This window comes from Argentina silus, assembly GCF_951799395.1.
Source record: "Argentina silus genome assembly, chromosome: 20".
Classification (NCBI taxonomy): domain Eukaryota; kingdom Metazoa; phylum Chordata; class Actinopteri; order Argentiniformes; family Argentinidae; genus Argentina; species Argentina silus.
In genome coordinates this window covers 7,862,002-7,884,191 of record NC_139674.1, presented here as the reverse complement: position 1 = coordinate 7,884,191, position 22,190 = coordinate 7,862,002, and the positions used below count along the sequence as shown (strand labels likewise).

The following is a 22,190-nucleotide window of genomic DNA, read 5'->3' as shown; positions in this document are numbered from 1 at the left end:
TTTAAGTCAACTGGAAGCTTCGGTCAATAATTGAACTAACATTTTCCATTGGACTGGATAAACAATACTTTCTTTGTAACAGTTCAGACTAAGCTTCAATCGGTCTGTCTGGAGCGAACATCTACCAGAGAACAATACACCACATCTCAAGGATCCTCACACACGTTTATCACCTCTGGCAGGTCTTTGTATTTGATGAGGTAGTGTGGGTAACAATGGCACCTGTCAAAGATGACAAAGATGGAGGAGTTGACCAGCTGATCCACACAGGTGTCGTACAGGTCGTATTCCTCCTTGGGGTGGACGGGGGGATGGCGGCGGTACCTGGTCTTCCCCAGACTCACCTTCCCCACCAGCACCTTGGCCAGGAACATGTGTTTGACCTTGCCATCACCGACACAAAGGCGTTGGAGTAGGAGGAGTGCCTGGCGAAGCTTACATGGTTTATCCCAACTTTTTCAAGTATAGGTTGCTGGGTGGGAGTGGGGGCTTGTGTTGCAGCTACCCCCTCCTCAGCTTTTTTAGTTTTTATAATTTCGGATGAACAAGGGGAAAAGGCACCATGAAGTCAATCATTTCCAAGTTTATTCAATTCGACAAAACAATTTGTGTTTCAACATCACACCTTCAGAAAATTCTGAATGTTAAATATAGGCACCGGTTTCACTTGACCTCACTTTCATATCACAAACAGCTATACAAAACTAAATCAAGACGGGTCTTAAGGAGAATAGCATATATTTGTATAGTAGGCTATTTCCAATTGCATATTTATGTATGTTGTACATATTTTTAAAATGTTTTGATTGACTTTGCGAAAAACACTCAAACATTAAAGCAAAAGATAATCACAGGCAAAATCCCAAACAGGGAGGGAAACAGTACAGGGAAAGATTTACAGACAACTACAAGTTCACAGACAGGCAGAGACTATAAAATTGATTTTATAGCAGAGGTGACATTTACATATAGTGGTATATTTCTCAGCTGAACTCTCCAGATCTCACAGTGATCTCTAGTGGTTCAATCTTCAAAGGACACTGCTTACAGCCAACCCAGAAGTAGGGGAAAACCCTCTCAGAAAAGGTATGTTTGAAAGTGTAGATGTGTGTGTTGTCAGTTGGATCATAGAAAGCCACCTTGCCTTTATCCCAGTCCAACTGCACTCTGATTTTCTGAGGCCTCTTCTTTAGATTAAGCCGTGTCAGGGGGGACGTTCCTGCAAAGTACATGTTATGGTAAAAGTACACAGACAGGTATCCGTTCTTCAGAACAGAGGGGACTTTCTCCTTCCTCTGGATGGACTCTTTGGCTATGCCGAGGACCCAAGCTGTGTTTTCTCCGACCTCCACATCCCAGACATGCTTTCCTGAGCTGAAGCTCTCGTAGCCCAGCACGCCCGCGTCAGTGTCAAACCTCTCAGGGTTGTCTGGCAGCTTCTGTTTGTCATCACTGTCTCTCACATTGGTGAGGTCCTCAGACAGGAGAAGCCAGGGGGCAGCTGTGTTCGGGTTCAGAGTCACTGGTGCTGAGAGAGCAGAGGAGACTCAGAGACTTTTATCATGATATCATGCAGCTGTCTTACTGTTGTGCTGAAAAATCACTTTATTTGCTGAATATACTGAACATTTAAAAATTGTATTGTGTCATGAAATGGAATTGGTGGAGAAAGCACCGGAGGGCAAGATCTTTGATGTTCCCCGTTACTCACTGTATTTGACGATTCCAAGCATCTTCTCCCACACTTTGTACTTGAGAGAGCCAAGGTACTTGGCCACATCAATGAGGACTCCTGGGATGGCGACTGGGTCCTGCAAGGAGCACTTAGCACTGCAGCAAGAACAAGGACTTAGAATTCTAGTCTGGCAAACACTGTAGGCAATGTAAACAAATACAACACAGCGAGACTGGGGAATCATACATACTTAGCCATAATCTTCTTGCATTTCTGAAAAACAAAAATCATTATTCTTTTCAGTTCGTTCTACATCTTGTGTTGTAGTACGGTATGTAGTATATTTTCATAGACATTGATAATACACGAGTGGAGGAGCTTACATGAAGAACGTTCTCTGATGCCATCTCCTGCTCTATGGTTCTGATTGTGTCAGAGAGTGATGACATGTTCCTGTTCATCTCCTCGATACTTTGCCTCATCACCTCACTCTTGCTCTTCTCCTCCTCTTTCAGAGCCGTCATCCTATCAGCTTCCTCAGATCGCAGGAAATGGTGGAGCTTCTCAAACTCTTCATGAATCCGCTTTTCCACAAACCTGGCCTGGACCTGAAATTAGACCTCTGTTAACTTTGAAATATACTGTGTTGGCATACAAGAAAGGGATTTTTATTTCATATATGGTCAACCAGCAACACTACCTGAATATGTGTCGCTGTAGCTTCATAGTTTTGCTTCATTTTGTCAAAACCCTCCCTCCTATCTTGCAAAGAGCTGAGAGCAGACTTCATCTCCTCCTATGTAAAATAGAAAAAATATTTTGACAATGAGAATAGAATAAAGCAAACATTCAAAGCCAGAAGCATGGCCTCTGGCAAAGGGTGGCCAACCCAACTCTTCTTGAACAAACACTTTCTCCCTAGTGCTAACATATCTTGTTCAGCTTGTCAAGGTCCTGGCAAGCAGCAAATTAGTAGAAGCAGTTGCATCAGGGTTGAACAGTAACATTCACACACGATAGTTGATACAATAAGCTATCTAACTCCACAGTTTATTTTCCTTTTAATACCTTGAAGTCAACTATAGCCTCGCCCACAGGGCAGCACTCGTGGTTCTTATGCTTTCTGGAGGTGTGACAGACCACACAGATGGGCTCTCTGTCCTTCAAGCAGAAGAGCTTCAGCTTCTCCCCATGCAGGCAGCACAGCTCCCCTGGGTCACAGTACAGCTCCCCTACAGGGGCCACGGCTCCACCTTCCTGGATGTAGGAGTCACACAGGTTCTTCAGAGTGAGGCTGACCACCGGCTCATCCGCAGACTCCCTCCTACAGAGAGGGCAGTCCCTACTGAAACCCTTTTGAGACCAGTACTGCTGAAGGCAGGCTGAGCAGAAACTGTGGCTGCACTTGAGGACCACTGGGTCCCTGAAGATGTCGCAACATACAGGGCAAGAGAGGTCTTCCTCCGGGAGAGAGAGACGGGCGGCCATTCCTACTCACGAGCACAGCTGCTCCTCTGTTATGTAGGGCAAAGAGAAACAGCGTAGGGCATTAGACAAACAGACAGCTCTTGTTTATGACCATACTAATGGCCTCTCAAAGCTTTGGAATTTACTTTCTCTATCCTTTCACTGGTAATATGGTGAACTGCAAAGTGTCATTCCTCGCTGCTGAATATAAGACAACTTACTTTCACAGTTTTCTTTCGATGACATAAAAAGTTACAGAGAAACTCACCTTATATCCAGACCTCATAAGCAGAGGAACGGCAAACTTGTTTGGTCTTACTGCTTCCTGTTATGGTGTGACAACTAAAGGGGGTGGAGCCAAACAGCTCTTTACCCTTAAAGGTAGACTCAGTCATTTTCCAGTTTTGCTAGCTGCTAACTTTCAATTTTAGATTTTGAGTTATACCCTTGAATGGGATAAATAAAATACATGTATATAAACAAATGAGATGTGAGCTACAAAACTGGACATGACTGAGTATATCTTTATCTTTATCTTTATATATATATATATCTTATGTTTATCTTTATTTTTCTTCAGATTGGTCTTTTTATGGTGTTGGTACTGTATTAGACAATTAGTCTAATCCATTAGTCTCTCTTTTTGTAAGTGAATGTATCCCAATTTCTGTTGTAATGTGATTTTACAAGATTTGTCCACAGTCATTTTCTGTGTTGGAATCAAACTGAATATTATATCATCAAAATATGTTTTTTCTTTGTTTTGTCTTTTAAATACAACACCTGTTTGAGGTTGTCTCATGTCAACAGAATAATTTAAAAAGAAAAAGTGCAAGTCATCTGGCACTCCAGGCAGGATATTTGAGAAAACAACTCACTTGAAGTCAGGTCTGGTTGGAATATGTTTCAGAAACATATTCAGATTCACTGCTATACACTGGAGTTTGTTTGTATTCTCCCAGCTATGGCACTGCCATTTGGTACAGTTAATTTTACAATAGTCTGCATGTACAGTCGTTCAGAACTTGGATAGCAACCAACAAAGGTGTTCTAAGTAGGATATCCCCATCTAGTGGTGAATATTATGTTTAAAGGCATATTATGTTCAAAGGTTGTAACTGTATTTATTCAAAATTGTCAACATTCTAATTCTTATGACTTGAGATTGTAAGAGAGAGAACCATTGACTGAGAAGAGTACACTTTTTAACATGTAAAGTACACCATAGGTAGTTGAAAAATTACATTAATTAACAACATTCAGTGGGACAGTGGACATTCTGTACACACTTTTGCATGTTATCACCTTTAAATTCGATTCAAAGTTTCTATTAAGGAACCACATTATAGTAATTTCCATTCCCCACCATTCCCCATGTCTTTACATAAACCTGTTGCATGCAACTGCAAATGGTAGCAAATATTTGTCTCCACTGAACCTGGAAAAATGCCTCAGTCAAAAGTAAGTTAGTATGTCTTTGTAAGGATAGGCTTATTTTCCAAAATGTGCAGTGAGACACTTGGACTGCTAGTGTTGAAGTATGGAAACACCTTTTCCTTGAATTTTTCTTTAAAGGTGTACAGAGTAATGTTCTTGGTGCGGTCCAAAAATGTCAGCTCCCCCTTGTCACAGTCCAGCTTGATGCGAATCACTCTTGGGCTTCCGTCAACATTTATCTTTGTCTTTGATTTCACACCTGCCCTGTATTTCCCACCAACGTATTTTATGCTCCACAATCCACTCTGAGGATCCATTTTGACTAACTTTTTGCGCACAATTGACCCTTTGGCTACTCCCAGGGTCCAGTTTTCACAATCTCCAACCTCCACATCCCAGTAATGGCTGCCTTTATTATAGCCCTCCGCCCCCAACACTCCCAAATGAAGCCTCTCGAGATTGTCTGGGAGAGACTGCTTCTGCTCACAATATGTCACGCTATTGAGGTCATCAGTGATTATGAGCTTTGAGCACACTGTGTTTGGATCCATGGTCACTGGGGCTGATGGAAGGACAGAGTTATTGTATATTCATAGTAAACTGTATTGCAAGACACAGATTTAAACAGAATTATCAAAATAATATATTTATTCTTAGTCTTATTACAATTAGTTGCTATAATAGAGAAAATATTTGTAAGAAATTAATAAATACTGTAAGAACTTTACTCACTGTATTCAACAAAGCAAAGCATCTTCTCCCAGACTTTGAACTTCAGAGATCCGACATGTTTGGCAATGTCAATCAACGCTCCTGAAACTGTCTTAGCATTTGCTATGTCCGGAGTTGTGCATTCGGCTCTGTGGTAATAATTAACATCAGTACTGTTAATCATTACTGTTATCAATGGATGAAATGGATTTAGTGTTTAGATATAAACATGTGACTCACCTGCTGAATATAACCTTGCAGTTCTATAAAAAAAGAACATGGACAAAATAATGTCAGGGATCAGGTGATATTGAGTTTCGGTTCACAACAGCCAAGACTTTAGCCTTTGGCCACATCTGTACCTTGAATAGAGTATTGGCTCACAGAAGAAGAAACTGTTGATCAATAATGAGTAAACAGTTAGGAATTTCCCATTGACAATTCACATCAATTTGATTTAAAAAATCCTCACCGACCCGTAAGCCCAAGTACCTGCAGGAAGGTGACATCGTCAACCTCAATTTCCTTATTGATAACTCCAATAGCCTTTGAAAGGGTTGTGATGTTCTTGGTCAATATCTCTGTTCTCTTTGTCATCAGTGCACATTTTTTACTCTCTTCTTTTTTCAGAGCAGCTATCCTAGCAGTCTCTTCCTCTTCTAGAAACCGGTGAAGTTCCTTAAAATCTGCCTTTATTTGCTCCTCTCCATGTTGGGCCTGGCACTAGAAAACATACATATTAAACTCAACTTAACATTGCTTAAATATACAACCAGTGCTCTGTGTAACAACACATTTGTTGTGGTGATACCTTTATATGTTCTATCCACTTATGATGGTCCACCTTAGCTGAGGTCATGCTTTGTAATTTGATCTTCAAAATGGAGATCGCAGCCTGGATTTTATTCTATGGAGATAAACAAATATTACATTTACAATTTCATTTATGACATTTAGCAGACGCCTTTATCCAAAGCGACTAAGTAAGTTAATCATCAATCCATCAGTCACCATAAGATAAAGTAATCTATGCTCAGTCGAGGTGCCATAGGCAGTCACAATGCTAGAAAAAGGTTATAACATAATTACTTGTCAAAACTTTACATACATTGATTTTGGCCTTGTTTGATGCAAAATAACAGACATAACAAGAATCACCACTGAAACTCTCAAAGGGGAATTGGGCCGTGGAGAAAATGTTTACAGCCCATTGAGTAGAAAACATTTGAAGCTAAAAGGAAGACCACCAACACTGTTATTGTGATGCAAAAAACTCAGTTGGGTATGTATTAAACAGTCCATCAATGCTATACATTCCCTTCCTGTTACAGAGTGAGGTTAATTATCAATCAATTCAAAACTAACTATAACAATAGTTTCAAACACTCACTTTCATTTTAGGCACAGCCTCATCAATGGGAGCACATTCATGACTCTTGTGTTTTTGGGACGTGTAACAGACCACACAAATTGGTTGTTTGTCATCGAAACAGAAGAGTTTGAGTTTCTCTCCATGCTGCTGGCAGATATCCTGGGTTCTGATGCTTCTGCTCCCTCTCGGTAAGGATTCACAGAGACTTTTAAAGGCCAGGCAGAGCTGGGGCTCCTCAGTGGAACACTCTTTCCTACACACAGGACACTCCACATCGTCTATGTTTTTCCAGTATTTCTGCAGACACTCTTCACAGAAACTATGGCTGCACCTGAGGACCACAGGATTCCTGAAGATCTCAAAGCACACAGGGCAAGAGAGGTGCTCCTCCAGGAGAGATACGTTGGTGGCCATTCTTTCTCACACACAGGTACTGACTGTGCTCCTCCTTGCTAGTTAGAAATTGATTGAAGCGGTTGTGCAGGTTGTGCAGCATTGACATAGACATGAAACTCCACCCCTCAGCTTTATCAGAAGTTTCCAGACGTCATTGCTTTCATGGGTAATAAACTCTACGACTCTATAACCCTTCCTCCAGGCAGAGTCATAAGGTGTGTGTGATTGTGGAATGTGCCAACATGGCATAGGTTTATTACCTATGACATGTGTCAGTGCTAAGCCACATAGAGTTCCCTGTGTAAGTAATGGGACAGTGAAACATGTTTTCTTCTTTTGTATTTGAAATCAAACAATTTCTATGAGGTTGAAGTAGAAATTCTCAGCTTTTATTTGATGGTATTTGTGTACATGTTGGTTTCAGCATTCAGAAATTACAACACTTTTTATGTATAGTCCCTTTCGTTTAGGGTACTCACAAGTAATGGGACAATTGACTTGACAAGTGTTTCTAGTAAGTCAGCTGTGTTCCGTCACATCATTTGTGCAGGCATAAGAGAGCCGTCAATGTGTACTAGGCTTTGGATTTGCCTTTGGAGTTTGCTATTAGTGTTTGTCAACATGAGGACCAAAGAGGTGTCAGTGACAGTCTGAAAAATCTGAAGAAAATCAGAAACAGCCAAAACCTTAGGCTTGCCAAAATCAACAGTTTGGAACATCATTAAAAAGAAACAAACACACTGGTGAGCTCAGCAATCCAAGCCAAGGAAGACTTCCACAGTGGATGACCAAAGATTGCTCACCATAATTAAGAAAACAACTGTGGATCATGAACACTCTCCAGAAGGTAGTCAGAGACTACCATCCGCAGAATACATCACTGCAAGGTGCAAACTTTGAGTTATCCTCAAAAAGGATGGTCAGGTTACAGTTTGCTAAAAGTCCCTAAAAAGCCTGCAGAGGTCTGAAAAAAGGTATTGTGGACAGATAAGATTAATATTATCATAGACCAGAGTGATTGCGAGAGGAAAGATTGGAGAAAAAAGGATCTGCCCAAAATTTACATGGTGTACCTTGTAAATATGGGGTGTTAGGTTTGGGCATATATAGCTGCCACTAGAACTTGCTAACTTGTCTTAATTGATGATAATAACTGCTGACGGCAGCAGCAGAATGTATTCTGAAGTGTACAGAAACATGTTGTCTGCTCGAGTGCAAGTGAATGCCTCCAAATTCATTGGATGGCACTACATCATACAGTAAAACAATGACCCAAAAAGTGGAAAGGTCTTGACTGGCCAAGTCAATCTTCAGATTTAAATCCAATTAAACATGCATTTTAATTTCCTGATCATAATATTTTAAGCAAAAATACCTTAATCAAACAACTGAATATGGCTGCAGTACAGGCTTGGCAGAGCATCACCAGAGAAGATCCCTGGCATCTGGTGGGATCAATGGGTCGCAGACTTCAGGCAGTTATTTGATTTTCCACCAAATACTAAACATGAGTGCTTAATTTGGACATTTGTCCCATTACTTTTGGGTACCTGAAATAGGGGGACTATGCCTAAAAAGTGTTGTAATTTATGAATGGTGAAACCAATATGTACACAAATACCATCAAATAAAATCTGAGAATCTCTATCTTTAACCTCATAGTAATTGTTTGATTTCAAATCCAAAGTTTTGGAGTGTAGGGCTGAAAGAAAAAAAAATGCTTCACTGTCCCATTACTTACGCAGGGCACTGTATATGATAGCCTCTCATGTTATTATGGCAACTGTCGTCTATGATTATTAGGCAGAATATTGCAGAGAGTGACAATAAAAACAAACAAAAGCCTTTAAAGTACTGACAGCAATTCATCCTATGCTCTTTGTATGAAATATAATCAAATCAAACCACTGTAAGATAGGTTATTCACCACTAGATGTCAGCAAGTATCAAGACATTGCAAGTGGCAATGGTTGTTATATTAGAAAAGTAAAAAAAAACGTGTGTTGGTTAAATGTGTGTTGGCAGACAGACATGGTCAACATAATCACCCAATGACACTCAAGATGCTTTGTTATGGATCGATATTTCACTTTTTAAATATGAGTTAAAAAGGGTTTAGCTGTAGTCATGCCATTTACTGTAAACCTGTCCCTTTAAAAAAAAATATATATATATATATATATATGTATATATGTATATATGTATATATATATATATATATATATATATATATATATATATATATATATATATATAATTGCAGCTTATTAGCAAGCAATTGCAACAGGTTGTTCTAAATGTTATTGTCTGTCCTCTGTCTCAGTCTGAATGGCAGGCAGTCCGACTCGATCGACTTGAAGAGTTATTAATTATTTCTCACACTGTCAATGCTCTCCTAGGCAGGAGCCTGATTGTGGCTGAGGATAGCTGTCAATCCTCCAGGTCCTAATAAGCACGGGCAGGTTGACATACAGTACATCCACTCACCTCACCCAGGCCTGTCTCAATGACGGGTGCCTTATGGTGAGCATCAGGACCACTCCACCATCACCGCTCTGACAGCAGAGAGTGTATGTGTTGCACTGCCCTGAGGGACCTGTGAGAGGACGGCAGTGCGACTGCCGGTGTCTCTCCCCAAAATGTCTGCCTCTTGGTCTGATCTTGGCATGCCACTATAGGCATGTTAAGCTCCGTGCCCTAGCCCAGTTTCTGGAGAGCATGCTACTGTATGGATGAGGGTGGCTACAGAGTACATATTATAGTTTGTTATTGATGTTAACATATGACAAAAAAATCAATATGCTATTACTCTGCTGTGGTGCAGAGTTATGGTAGACGGTAACAAGTGAACAGAGGGACATTTGTTACGAGTGTGCCTATGTTCTGAGGGGAGCTGGGTGCAGTGAGAGCGAGAGAGAGAGAGAGAGAGAGAGAGAGAGAGAGAGTGAGTGTGTGTGTGAGAGAGAGAGAGAGAGAGAGAGAGAGAGAGACAGAGAGAGATGTGATTAGTGTGGGCTCCAGGTGTTGGCAGACAGTCTCCCTCTCCCAGGACTTCTCTGCACACAGTGTCTCAGCACACACTGTTTCAACTGAGTACTGCATGTCCACAACACCCCTACAGTACAACGTTACAACAAGGATCTGTCTTCTCCATTGCTGATAACACACCATTGTTGATGGATATTGTATGTCTGGAATTATTCAAGTGTTACATTGGAGAAGTAATATCAGCAATAACTGCCATTATTACTGAATAACTGTCATCACAAAAAGCATGAAGAAGAGTCCTTGAGTAAATAGTGAAGGATATGAAGTTGAGACAAAACTGGAATTGCCACAACAGAGAGATGAAGAATAAAGAGAGGACGGCATGTTGACTGATTGATAGGTCACGCCTTATTAATATTTAATCTGCGGAGAACAATTGTTATGACTTATTCACAAATCATTTCCATGCCTTTCACGTTCCGAGCAGAGAGGACCACCATCGTCTAAACCCCAAGCACATCTATTTCATCAGAGGATGTTTTCATTTCAGCTTTTCACACATGAATTGAGGCCTCCATATAAATTGGATTAAATGCACAATTTCACCAGACTGGCCAGGGTTGTTCACAACTACTGGCAGCTACAGTACCTATTTATTTTTTTTCTCGATCATATTGATTTTTTTACCCCTCAGTAACGGTAGAGAACTGTCTCAGACAGGCAGCAACACTGTGAAGCCAAAGGCAAAAAAAAGAAAAGAAAAATGAAAAAGAAAAAAGCTGTTTGGAATAGTTTCCCCAGAAGCCATTTAAGATGGGCTCTCAGAGGCCAAATGTGTCTTGATAACTTGAAGACAGATACACACACATTTGAACACGCACACATGCACGCACGCACGCGCGCGCGCACACACACACACACACACACACACCACTTTGGCTCGCAGGGGTATAAGAGGTGAGGTCGATCTTATTTGGAGTGGCTGCCTGGTGAAAAGCCCCGGACTCAGACTCCTCCTTGAGGCTCTGGAAGGACGCCAGGCCTCTGCCCAGATCCCCAGGATTCACGGGGCTCACACACCACCAGTTATTGGGCCTCACACACCAGCACTCCTTCCAATGGAGTTTAGACCAGCGACATCAATTCAATAACCCAGACCTGACAGGACAGTGCAATACAGCACACCCAGCTCGCTTTCCGCAATCTAATTCCATTTTTCTCCGAGCTTTTCCTTTAAACTCCAGCTGAGGAAGAGAGAGTGATTACAAGGTTGTTTCTGGGAGATGAATTTGTGCTCAGCGATGACTCAAATCTTTATTAGTTTTTTTTTCTTCATTTTTTCCCCCCTGTGATAGCAAAATGGTATAGAGGCAAGGGAGGAAACTGCTCAGATGTCAGGGAAATTTTCACAATCGTTTTTGCTGAAATTGAGTTTCATGTTATGGATCTATTTTTTTCTGCCATGCTGAAGTGGTGAATGGGGACATTAATAGAAACACTCTCATCCTGTAGAAAACAGAAATGTGAGACCAGTCTCAGGTGACAGGCTTTGACTGACTGTATATTGGCTGGTCCAGACTACTACACGGTTAGTTAGATGATAGTGGCGATCTCGTCAGGCTGGTATAAAACATGGTGCCAGACCAATGTCACAGATTGACCGTCTCCAAGTAGGTCATATAGCCTGTAGGGACAGGCCAGATCCTGTTAGTCACTGGCGAGGTGTCTAATTCACTGTGGCATAACCGGACAGGCTGCGGGGTGTGTTGACCAATGACCAGGTTCTCTATAGAAGAGCAAGGGACAGAGCTACAGAGCCTCGGTACGCCATTGGCAGACCAGGAGATGATAGAGCAGCCTCAAGTTTCGCCCTCAGACCTTGACCATGTCCTCTTGGCATTCGTCGGAGACCCAGGTTCGAACCCCGCCCGTCAGGCAGGGAGTAGGCCAAACCCTACTCCTGGGTGTGCATGCTTTTGTCCCGGCCCAGCACTAGCGCATCTCATCGAATCAGCTGTATCATCATAACCTTGACCAATAGAATCAGGCGTTATTGCAGGGCTGTTACCACAAGCCTCTAGCACGCCCTGTAGTTCTCCAAAAGCAGGAATGTTCCACCCGGGTGCTGGAGGGTCTCTTGAGGGCTAAAATGGATGGTTGTAACCCCTCAACCATGTTGGCAATGACCTCTAGCACATGATAGCGGACATTAAGTGCTGCCCCTGGGAGCGTGGCTCTGCCCTTATTGACTTTGCGCTCTCTGGGCATATAAAAATTGTTGTAGGGGGCAATTTAATCCTCTGTACGAGCCCCCCGCATCCGTCTATATGTGGAGGTTGAGGTCAGGGACACACCGCTGGGAGGACCGTGTGTGTGTGTGTGTGTGTGTGTGTGTGTGTATGTATGTGTGTGTGTGTGTGTGTGTGTGTGTGTGTGTGTGTGTGTGTGTGTGTGTATGTGGTTGATTGATGACCTTAGGGGGGCTGTTGGAGACAGTGGGGATGGTTACAGTGCCAACAATGAATGTATATTCCTTGGGTTAGGGTTAGGGTTAAGGTTAGGACTGCACAGCTCAGTGCGATCACAATGAGTGTGAGAGTTGATGTGTGGAATCTTCCCATTTTCATCCTGACCACTGATTGATAAAACCCTTTTTACAGGAAAGGGATTGGAGCTGTCTCCAATGGAACAGTTTCCGAGAGACGGAGAATGTAAATAATCCTTTAATCTGTGTAGTCAGCAGCACAGCAGCTCCCTCTACATCCTTCATCACATCACTACTCACATAACTCCACTTTGTCCCAGCAACCCTTTTGTCCCCTGTGCAATAGAAGAGCCACTGTGGACTCTTTTATTCCTTTTTTATTAGAGATCTCACTGGGGAGGTTGTTTTTTCAAACGGATGTGCTTCTTACACTGGCAAACTATTTTCCCTCAGACAGAGCAACACACCCACTCTCAAACACTGACCCCTTGTACTGTATGTCTACCAAAAAATACCGGAAATACTTAGAACTAACCCCACAGGCAAGGTAACTCGTCATGTGAGAGTGGTTCCAAACCACCTCTGCTAGGAAATAGCGGAGTGGGTACCATTCATAAACAAGGAGGATGTTTGAGTCATCAGTGGGTTGATGTGAATAGGAAAGGAGATGTGGGTACTGTAGGTGGCCTGTACAGCAACCTGTGTGAACCAGTGTCCTAACCCAGTAAAACTGACAGGCGTTCGTAGCTCCAACCCATTCACGACTCCAACACAAGTCATGAGTGTTTAGCTCAATGTATCCCGTACGACCAAAATCCCACTGATGAATACAACGTGATGCCGTGACAACAGCTGCAACCCCGTCCCCTCTCTCTTCTCCGCAGGCGGAGACTGAAAAGTGTCCGCTTGTGACGTCGCCGGGATACGGATGAGGAATGCACGCAATTGCAGCGCCGATGACAAGCATTTTGTACCTTATTAGCTTGACATTTCTACTGCGGGAGATGTGTCCCTGAGTGACTCCTAGAACGCTTCCCTTTAAATGTCAACTCCAAGGCCTAATGATTTTGGTGCGTTGACCATGTTTTAATGTGTCTATAAAACACAGAGAAAGTAGTCCATGAAAGTAGAAGTGAGTGGAGAGTGGAGAGAAACTGATAAGGCCTCTTTTTTTTTTTTTTTTTATCGCTCCACGCCTCAAGTAGATCTGAGTCACCAACTCCTCAAGGGAGACCCTGTCTGTATTCGATGAAAGCAAAGGTATAATGAGAATTTTTGAGGGTGGTAGTAATTGTATTTGAGAGAATGACAAAGGCACTGAGAGAAGAGAAAGAAGGCCAGTCTTAAATCCCTGGTACAGCCTATTTCTCTCGCTCTCTCTCTCTCTCTCTCTCCTTTCATAAGTATCGACCATCAACCATGTAATGATGGGTCCAATCCATGACTGTCACGGCTGGTTGAGGCAGGAGTGTGTGTGTGTCTGTGTGTGTGTGTGCGTGTGTGTGTGTGTGTGTGTGTGTGTGTGTGTGTGTGTCACTACCATTACCTCGGGTCACTATTACGAGTATGTCCGCATGTTCATAACACAACAGCGTCCTCCCTCATCATTGTAATAGGGTTGACTCTACCCTTTGCAACACGATAACGATAACCATAATCTGACTGCCATCTGTATCGACTGACGCAGAGGTTACGGGAGTGGACCGGGCCAGAGAGACGAGAGAGAGGTGTTTAAAAAGCAGGAGCTGTGTGCACTATAATCAGGGATTGATCTCAGGGTAGAGAGGGCCAGGCTACATGCTGGCTCAATTCTACTGCCAGGGTTTCGATTTTGATAAACAATGATGTATGGCCAGCACAGAGGGTCAGGGAAAATGAGCCGATATCATTGTTTTGTTGGTGTTCGCTCCTCGTTCCATGATCCTAGTGAAGGTCATGCTTTATCGAGTGTTTGACTGTGCTTTTAGCCATAAACATGCTGTTATGGATATTGATTATAGAGATTGACCCGAACCGTATATTTTACAACCTTTCAAAGCAGCCCCGTAAAGAGGCAACTCAAGTTTTTAAATGAATTCCTCCATTCAAGGTAATATGAAAACCGTATCCATTAGCCGAAAGGAATGAATGTTTTTATTTTTCTAATGCGATGCCAGAGAGAGCGAAAGATAAACATGTAATGGACACACAGATAACCACACCATTTTAATCTTCTCTTATAAACAGTAAAAGTGGATATTCCGGGGCGTAGCACACTAATGCGCATACCAAATAATTGCAAGGTTCCTGGTTTGATTCCGACCCTCGACATGTCTTGCATGTCATCCCTCCTGTCTCTCCCATCCTTCCTGTCAATTGCTACTGTATCCCAATAAAGCAGAAATGCCCTAAAAACATATTAAAAAAGTGGATATTCTGCTGCTTTGAGGCAGGCAGCTCTAGATGATCCTATTCACAGTGGAGCAGGGGGAGGTGATAGGATCATCACAACAGTTACGCAATCTCTCTGGTCTCCATGTGCCTTCAGAGAGAGAGAGAGAGAGAGAGAGAGAGAGAGAGATAGAGAGAGAGGGAGAGAGAGAGGGAGAGAGAGAGAGAGAGGGAGCTGCCACACTCCCAGGATTGACTGTCTATCTCTGGCTGACCTCCCTCTCCCTCTCTGCACCAGCTCTCTCTGATAGGCCCTGCTGTCGGCTGGAGGGTTTGATTTAGCACGTCCGGTAGGTTTTGGGGCGGCTTGTTTGCAGTCAGTCAGGGCTTCATGACGGATGACCGTAGGGTGTAAAGGTCAATGGGGCCTGGGCTCACCTGCCCGGAACCAAGGCTCCTCTCGACCTCATTAGAGAAGAACCACAGAGCATTCAGCTCCAGGCACACACTCATCTGTATGCCAACACACAGACACACTAATACACACGTCAATGAGATTGGAAGGTTGCTCTGTCTTGTCTGGCTTTCTGGCGATCTCAAATTGACTTTTACAAAGCTCTGTCCTGGACACTAACAGAGTGTAATTCAAACAACACCATATTGAAATACAGATGATTCCTTGTGAGGCTCCTAATTTGATTTGAGAGGGACCTATCAAGCTCAAGCCTGCATTTGCACTATATCATTAACACCAGTTATGTTCTGGTCTGAGAGAGGTTTCGATGGAAATGAAGTAAAGCTGCACTTTTATCCCCTCTCATCAAACAAGGGATTAAGTTAAATCTGCCTTTATTCAACAATAAAGGGGTAATCTTTACGCATTGTCTCTTCATCAATTAGAATGTCAAACTTAATATTGCCCTGGAAATGAATTCACATCTAACGCACATCATGGTATTCAACTTTAAAGTGGCGAAAATAGTTTCATTAATAATGCATGTTCATCGAAATAAGCTCTGAATATTTTGATCAAAGTTGTGTTTAAAGAGAGTTCACTTTTCATTGTCTATAATTACACTGGATTATGTGGGATTATTCGGAAAGCAGTGCTGTTAGGTTAGTGATTATGTCACCCTCTCTGGTGTTCCAAGCTATTTTAAAACATTCCTTCTTTCTTAACTAGCAGGATCTACAGTACCGTACACATAGGCCAAAACAGTACATAACAGATAATGACTTTGCTCCCATCATGATCTTGTGCTATAGATGTTGTTGGCTGAGTCACACTGGCTGTCTGACACCCTTTAATACTTACACTGATGACACCACTGTCTAAACCAGTGGAGGCTGGTGGTGGTAGAAATCGGACAGTTTGGTACCATTCCTCATTCCATTCCATGCATGACAATGAGCCCGTCCTCCGATTTCTGCCTTCATCAGCCTCTCCTGGAGTAAACCCTATCTCCATTCATACTAATTACCTCTGTAACAGTAAAACAGCCACAGTATGCAAACACCTGCTAGTTGAGGAAGAATACTGATTACGGATTAGCAGGGCTCTTCACTCTGTGTCAATGCTATGGATTTGTATTTACTTTTCCTGCTAGCTGGATTGACAGTGAGCACCTGTGAGCGGCAGAGGCAGCCCCCACTAAGTTGATGTGTTTACACGCACTGTTGACTTGGAGAAAAGCCACGGAGTAGAGAAATGAGGGTCTGGGCCCTCTTGCCAATCAAAAACACTTAACTGTCTCACTGTGCAGGCCTAAGAAACAAAGACATCATCCCTTCATTCCCCCTCTGATTTAAAGGGTTAGCGTTAGGGCTGTGTTTGGTTTGTTATCACCTTTGAATATGTATTTCTCGGGGGTGGAGGGGGTCATGTCTGAGCTCCCGAACATGAATTTATTCATCTTAAGAAACACAAAAGCTAACAACATCAGATTTTTACAGATTGTTGTCCTCAGGCGGCCTGAAGAGGGGGTTCATTGTCTGGTCACAGCCAGATGAAAGACCCCTACTTCAGAGCAAACAGCCAAACCTTGGAGCAACAGATATTTCTGACAAAGCGCACACCAATCAGTGAGAGAAATGGGAGATGCTACCCGAGGGTTAAGCTTCCATCATGGATGGCATTCCTAGTCAGGCATCTCTCTACCATTCCTTCCCTGTTTATCCTGACTGCCACTAATCTCATTGTTCAGACGGCTGCCAGGATGGAAAGTGGATTTGAGGGTATTGTGCAGATGACTGGGAGCCCTTTATTGCTCATCACACGCTCACTACCTGTGCTTCTTCTTCTGCAGCAGGCTAGCGTAGGGCATATGGTAGGCCAATAAGAACCAAAAGACGCTGAAGGTACAGACATCAGACATTAGTCACAATGTACAATGCCAATCTTACTATCATTCAGTTATGATGAATGTGACAAGGAGAAGTATTATATCCTGCTGGTCTGGACTAATCTTTTACACCTTGTCTAGTGCTTTGAGAGAGAGAGAGAGAGAGAGAGAGAGAGAGAGAGAGAGAGAGAGAGAGAGAGAGGTTGTGATTTAGGTGCAGCATAATGCAGAAGAATGTTTGTTTATTCAATTGTTTCAAAGCAGCAGGGGGGGGAAAGAGCATCCATAATCTTAACAACTCATATGAGTCAAAGTGATGCTTCTTGCTTTTAATATTTCATGTATTTTGAGAGGAAAAACACTTTTTTGTCACTTTCATAACCACGTATAGAATCCCATTAATTAAAAAACGACAGAGCATGGAGCCGGTTGACAGTCTCAAGCTAGATCAAGTAAAGTCTAGAAGATGGTACACAGTACGTGGTTAGACTCAAATCCTATCGCAGGGAGTTTTTCGTCACCTCAGGGTATAGATTTCAATGATCAGCATGAGTCAGAATACTGCACTCTCTCCCCATCGCTCCTGTTGTCCAGTGCTTGCTTAAGTAGTCATTCATGTTTGTGTACTTTATCAGCCATTTTTAAAGTTCCTTGCAAACATTCCTGGAGTGCCAAAAAGCAAATCAGCATCATAGCAATGACAAATTAGCTTTGTTTTCCTGCATTTTTGTTTTTGAACACATCATATTCTAGAGAATAATAGTTGTTCCATACCACAGGATTGAAAGCTTATTAATTAATATACACACACATACTTGAACATAGAAATAAGCCATTTAAGATTAATGAGTTTTTTGGGAAAGCGTATGTAGGAGGATAAACTCATGGAGACCAGGCGAGACTGTCGGCTGAGAGACAGATCGCACTGGGGCTGCTTCGCTGACGCTGTCACGCTTCGCCGACCACGACAGGGGTGTTTGGCTGCAGATTAATTGTCAGTGCTAAATTAAGTTTCCTTCCATCCAATTGCAACCTGAAACACTCCGGAGGCTCGTGTGGTTTTCTGAGATGTGGAAAGGGATGAGGGAGAAAGGGGTGAGGGAGAGAGAGGGGCCATCCCATCAGGAGCTGTCAGGTCCCGAGTCCACACGGATCAGGAATCAATCGCCTGTGGGGAGCATTCTCTGCTTCTACTTTCTGCTATCTCAGTTCCTAGTAGTAGTATTAGTAGTAGTAGTAGTAGTAGCAGCAAGCAGCAGTAGTAGTAGTAGTAGTAGTATTAGTAGTAGTAGTATTAGTAGTAGTAGTAGTAGTAGCAGCAGTAGTAGTAGCAGCAGCAGTAGTAGTAGTAGTAGTAGTAGTAGTAGTAGTAGTAGTAGTAGTAGCAGCATCAGTAGTAGTAGTAGTAGTAGTAGTAGTAGTAGTAGTATTAGTAGTAGTAGTAGTAGCAGCAGCAGTAGTAGTAGCAGTAGTAGTAGTAGTAGTAGTAGTAGTAGTAGTAGTAGTAGTAGTAGTAGGAGTAGTAGTAGTAGTAGTAGTAGTAGTAGTCGTCGTAGTAGTAGTAGTAGTAGGAGTAGTAGTAGTAGTAGTAGTAGTAGTAGTAGTGCATTTACATTTACATTTATGGCATTTAGCAGATGCCTTTATCCAAAGCGACTTACAACTAATACATATGACGATGTAAGTGAATCATCTATCCATCAGTCATCATCAGAAAAATTAATCTATGCTAAGACCAGGGGCTATTGGAAGTCACAATGCTAGTAGTAGTAATAATAGCAGTAGAAGAAGTATAGTAGAAGTATAGTAGTATTGATATATTCAACAAAAAGTATACCTCCTGAAAGAAATTATATATTATAAAACAATGAATGTTCCTTGGATGATAGGGGTGCTCTTGGGCGAGTAAAAAAACTCACAACTTTTATTAGCAGTGGCAGAGACACATTAATATTAATATTCAACCAAGAGCTCATGATTTATGAATATAACTGAGCTTCTTCTGAAATTAAATCGGCATAATAGGATTCCTTTCATTACTTAATGTTGAATTAATGAGGGCCATAAAATTCATTTGGAGTTTGAACTGCTTTGTAGAGGATTTTATCTCGATAAGAAAATACTGCATTGTGCCCTTATTAGTTTTGCAGTGATACGTCTCCCTGCATATTGGGCTCATCTTTGACATACAGTATTTGACAACATGTCAGATAGTGTGAAGATTGATTGTGTCATATGACATATAATCCACTCATAGTCACACAGCTCCTGGATAACCTTGTCAGACACTCATTAAACCATCTTCTCAGCTTTTCACTGTCTTGGAGGCAATTATAAAGACCAGAGCATACGTCATCTGAGCTCAATAGATGATAAATGAATGGATTCAAAGGGGACGAAGGGTCGTGTCACTTAAGTGACTCATAAGTATAATGTAATGGATTTCAAAGTGGCTAACAGAGAGTCACCTGTGTCCTCAACCCCCCCCCAGCCTCCGAGGCTCAGCTGTACTTTCTGTTGATGGATTCAACGAGGGTGAACACGTCTGCTGGCAGGGAATGTATCACATACAGTAACTCAACATTTACAGATGAAGAATTGCAACTGTCTCTGCATTCGATTTGAATAGAGTTGGAGTATTGATGCTGTGCTGTGTGACATTGGAGATGACGAGCTTCAGTCTGCCCTCTCTGCCCCCTCTCTCTCCCTGGCTGATTGAGATGCATGGTGGAGCCACTCCTCAGCGGACAGGCGTGTTAACTGTCAGGATTGGTCTGTGTGGCTGAATGGTCCCCTCTCCCAACTCTGATGGACTCCCGCTCCCATCAAGGCAGAAGAGCTCCGACTCGTCTCTAACCAATAATAAGTTCAATCTCAATTTCCACTCAGACACACGGCAGAAATTGAACATTTGCAAGAAAGAAAAAATTTCACCCTTCCCTCTCTTGCATTGCCCCCCCCCCCCCCCCCCCCCCTTTTGAGAGACATCCCTGTTTCCTGATGCCATTGCCCTCAGTTTAGCAATTTCCCCCCAGCGAATGTATTTGTGTCTGTAAAGGACGGAGCGGCAGGCTGTCTCTGTGCCTCGGGTTGGTAGGTGTTCCATATGTCATAGAGAGTGGTGCTAAAGGGAGATTTCATTTGGTTTCATCAGACGCTGCACAGACACATACTGATACAGACACACACAGACACATAGACAGCCAGACAGACGCAAACACAAACCCAGGCAGACAGGCACGCACGCACGCACGCACGCACGCACGCACGCACGCACGCACGCACGCACACACCCATGCACGCACGCACGCATGCACGCACACACACACACACACACACACACACACACACACACACACACACACACACACACACACAGTCCTATGGGACTGCCTCTGGCCATAGTAGAGATGGGGTGAGTTCAGGTTAACAGCAGCATCAGTCAGTCTTCTGCTAGGTTCAAGGGGACAACAGCCAGTTTACACTGATGAAAAAAATAATGAGGAGAAAACTGGAGTCGATGGAAAGGTCAATTTTCAATGTCGTCTATGTGCGATTTTTTTTTTTAAAGTGCCTGTACGATAGCAAATCCACACTTTAGCTCAGGATAGAGGGCAATCAGGCACCTACCGTATGTCTTTTCATAGCTTCTCATTTCTCATTCAATAGGTTGGTGAGATTCACATCCGTGGAGGGTCATGCTAAGGCACATTACACACTTAGGGGAGGGATGGGAGGCAAATGGCTGCCGTTCATTATTAATGAGAGGAATATGAGAAGGGAAAGGTGGAGTGGCATATCACCACTTGGGAACATGACTCATGCTGAAGAGCGACCATTACCCGTGCCATATCCCAGATTGATGTTTCCTGTTGAAAATATATTGGTATCTAAAGTGGACATTGTGGTTTAAGATTGTCATCAATATATTGGCTTATTTTCCCCTGAACCCCATGCCTGTCATTTGTATTTGACTGATAATGGCAATACAGCACAAACACACAGTATATGTCCTTGTTGCACTCCCATCAAAATGGTGGCTGTTCTAAAATGTTTTTTTTACTCTATCTAGAACTTTTCCTCTTGAAATAGTGAAAGGCAATTTGCAGGGACAGATTTGATCACTTGAAAGACCAGACTAGCATGCGTGGATAGATCAAACTTACAAACCCCTTAATAGCCCAAGCTGAGCCAAGGCAGCGCTATGAAATCCAATGCCGTCTTCCAGTGTGTGATGGAAGCGGCATTAGTGTGACAGCAGTTTGGTACATGGACTATGGACAGTGCTAATGGCACAGGTTATTGATTCACTGTGCCGTAATCTGTCAAACCGGTCCGAGCCAGCTGCAAAAAAGGGGCCCATGCTTGCTATAAGGTCATCTACAGCCATCTGCTTCACATTCAACGTGATTATCCCAACACTTGTTCCAGCACTTGTATAAGAGGATCCCAGCGCAAATCAGAGCTGAAATGACTCCACAAAGTCAACATGGAGACATTCTCACACAGTTGCAGTATAGGACACTATGGTTGTATTGGGCAACATCTTCTAAACAGTCAAAACTCCTATCTTTCTGTAATATATTGACTGCTGTGCTCAGCGCAGGGTTTTATATAACTGTCTGATGACTAGGGCTATCATGTCTGCTCCATCTGCGGCTCACTGTAGCTCACCCCAACCCAGTAGCCCAAGTTACCCACCCCACCCCAGCCGCTCTCCATCTCTCTCATTGTCCCCTAGAGTGACTCCCCAGCTCTCCGTTTCTGGCTCTAAGTGCCCTCCTGCCTCTCTTTCTCTCTCTCTCTCTCTCTCTCTCTGTCTCTCTCTCTCTCTCTCTATTTCTCTCTCTCACTCTCTCCTCCCCTCTTTCTCCCTGTCTCTCTCTGTCTCTCTGTCTCTCTGAGTGCTGCTCCCCTGCCAAGCGGGGCGTCCCTGGAGTGACCTTG

At 42.9% G+C, this 22,190-nt stretch overlaps 2 protein-coding genes across 2 annotated transcripts; both read right to left on the bottom strand.

The window, feature by feature from the left end:
• Positions 1 to 568: 568 nt before the first annotated feature.
• LOC310820465 (zinc-binding protein A33-like) lies at positions 569 to 3,470 on the bottom strand. The gene is made up of 7 exons (XM_083692096.1): positions 3,411 to 3,470; positions 2,744 to 3,189; positions 2,376 to 2,471; positions 2,059 to 2,283; positions 1,926 to 1,948; positions 1,712 to 1,830; positions 569 to 1,528 (listed from the first exon to the last, which is right to left on the bottom strand). Exons 2-7 carry the CDS (start codon positions 3,161 to 3,163, stop codon positions 984 to 986), a joined length of 1,428 nt encoding a protein of 475 aa, XP_083548222.1. The 5' UTR covers positions 3,164 to 3,189; positions 3,411 to 3,470; the 3' UTR covers positions 569 to 983.
• A 1,138-nt stretch (positions 3,471 to 4,608) lies between these two features.
• trim35-14 (tripartite motif containing 35-14) lies at positions 4,609 to 7,076 on the bottom strand (the record flags this gene model as incomplete). Its single annotated transcript, XM_083691875.1, has 6 exons — positions 4,609 to 5,141; positions 5,312 to 5,439; positions 5,531 to 5,553; positions 5,783 to 6,013; positions 6,102 to 6,197; positions 6,681 to 7,076. The coding sequence occupies 6 exons, from the start codon at positions 7,074 to 7,076 to the stop codon at positions 4,609 to 4,611; spliced, it is 1,407 nt and encodes a 468-aa protein (XP_083548001.1).
• Positions 7,077 to 22,190: the final 15,114 nt, after the last annotated feature.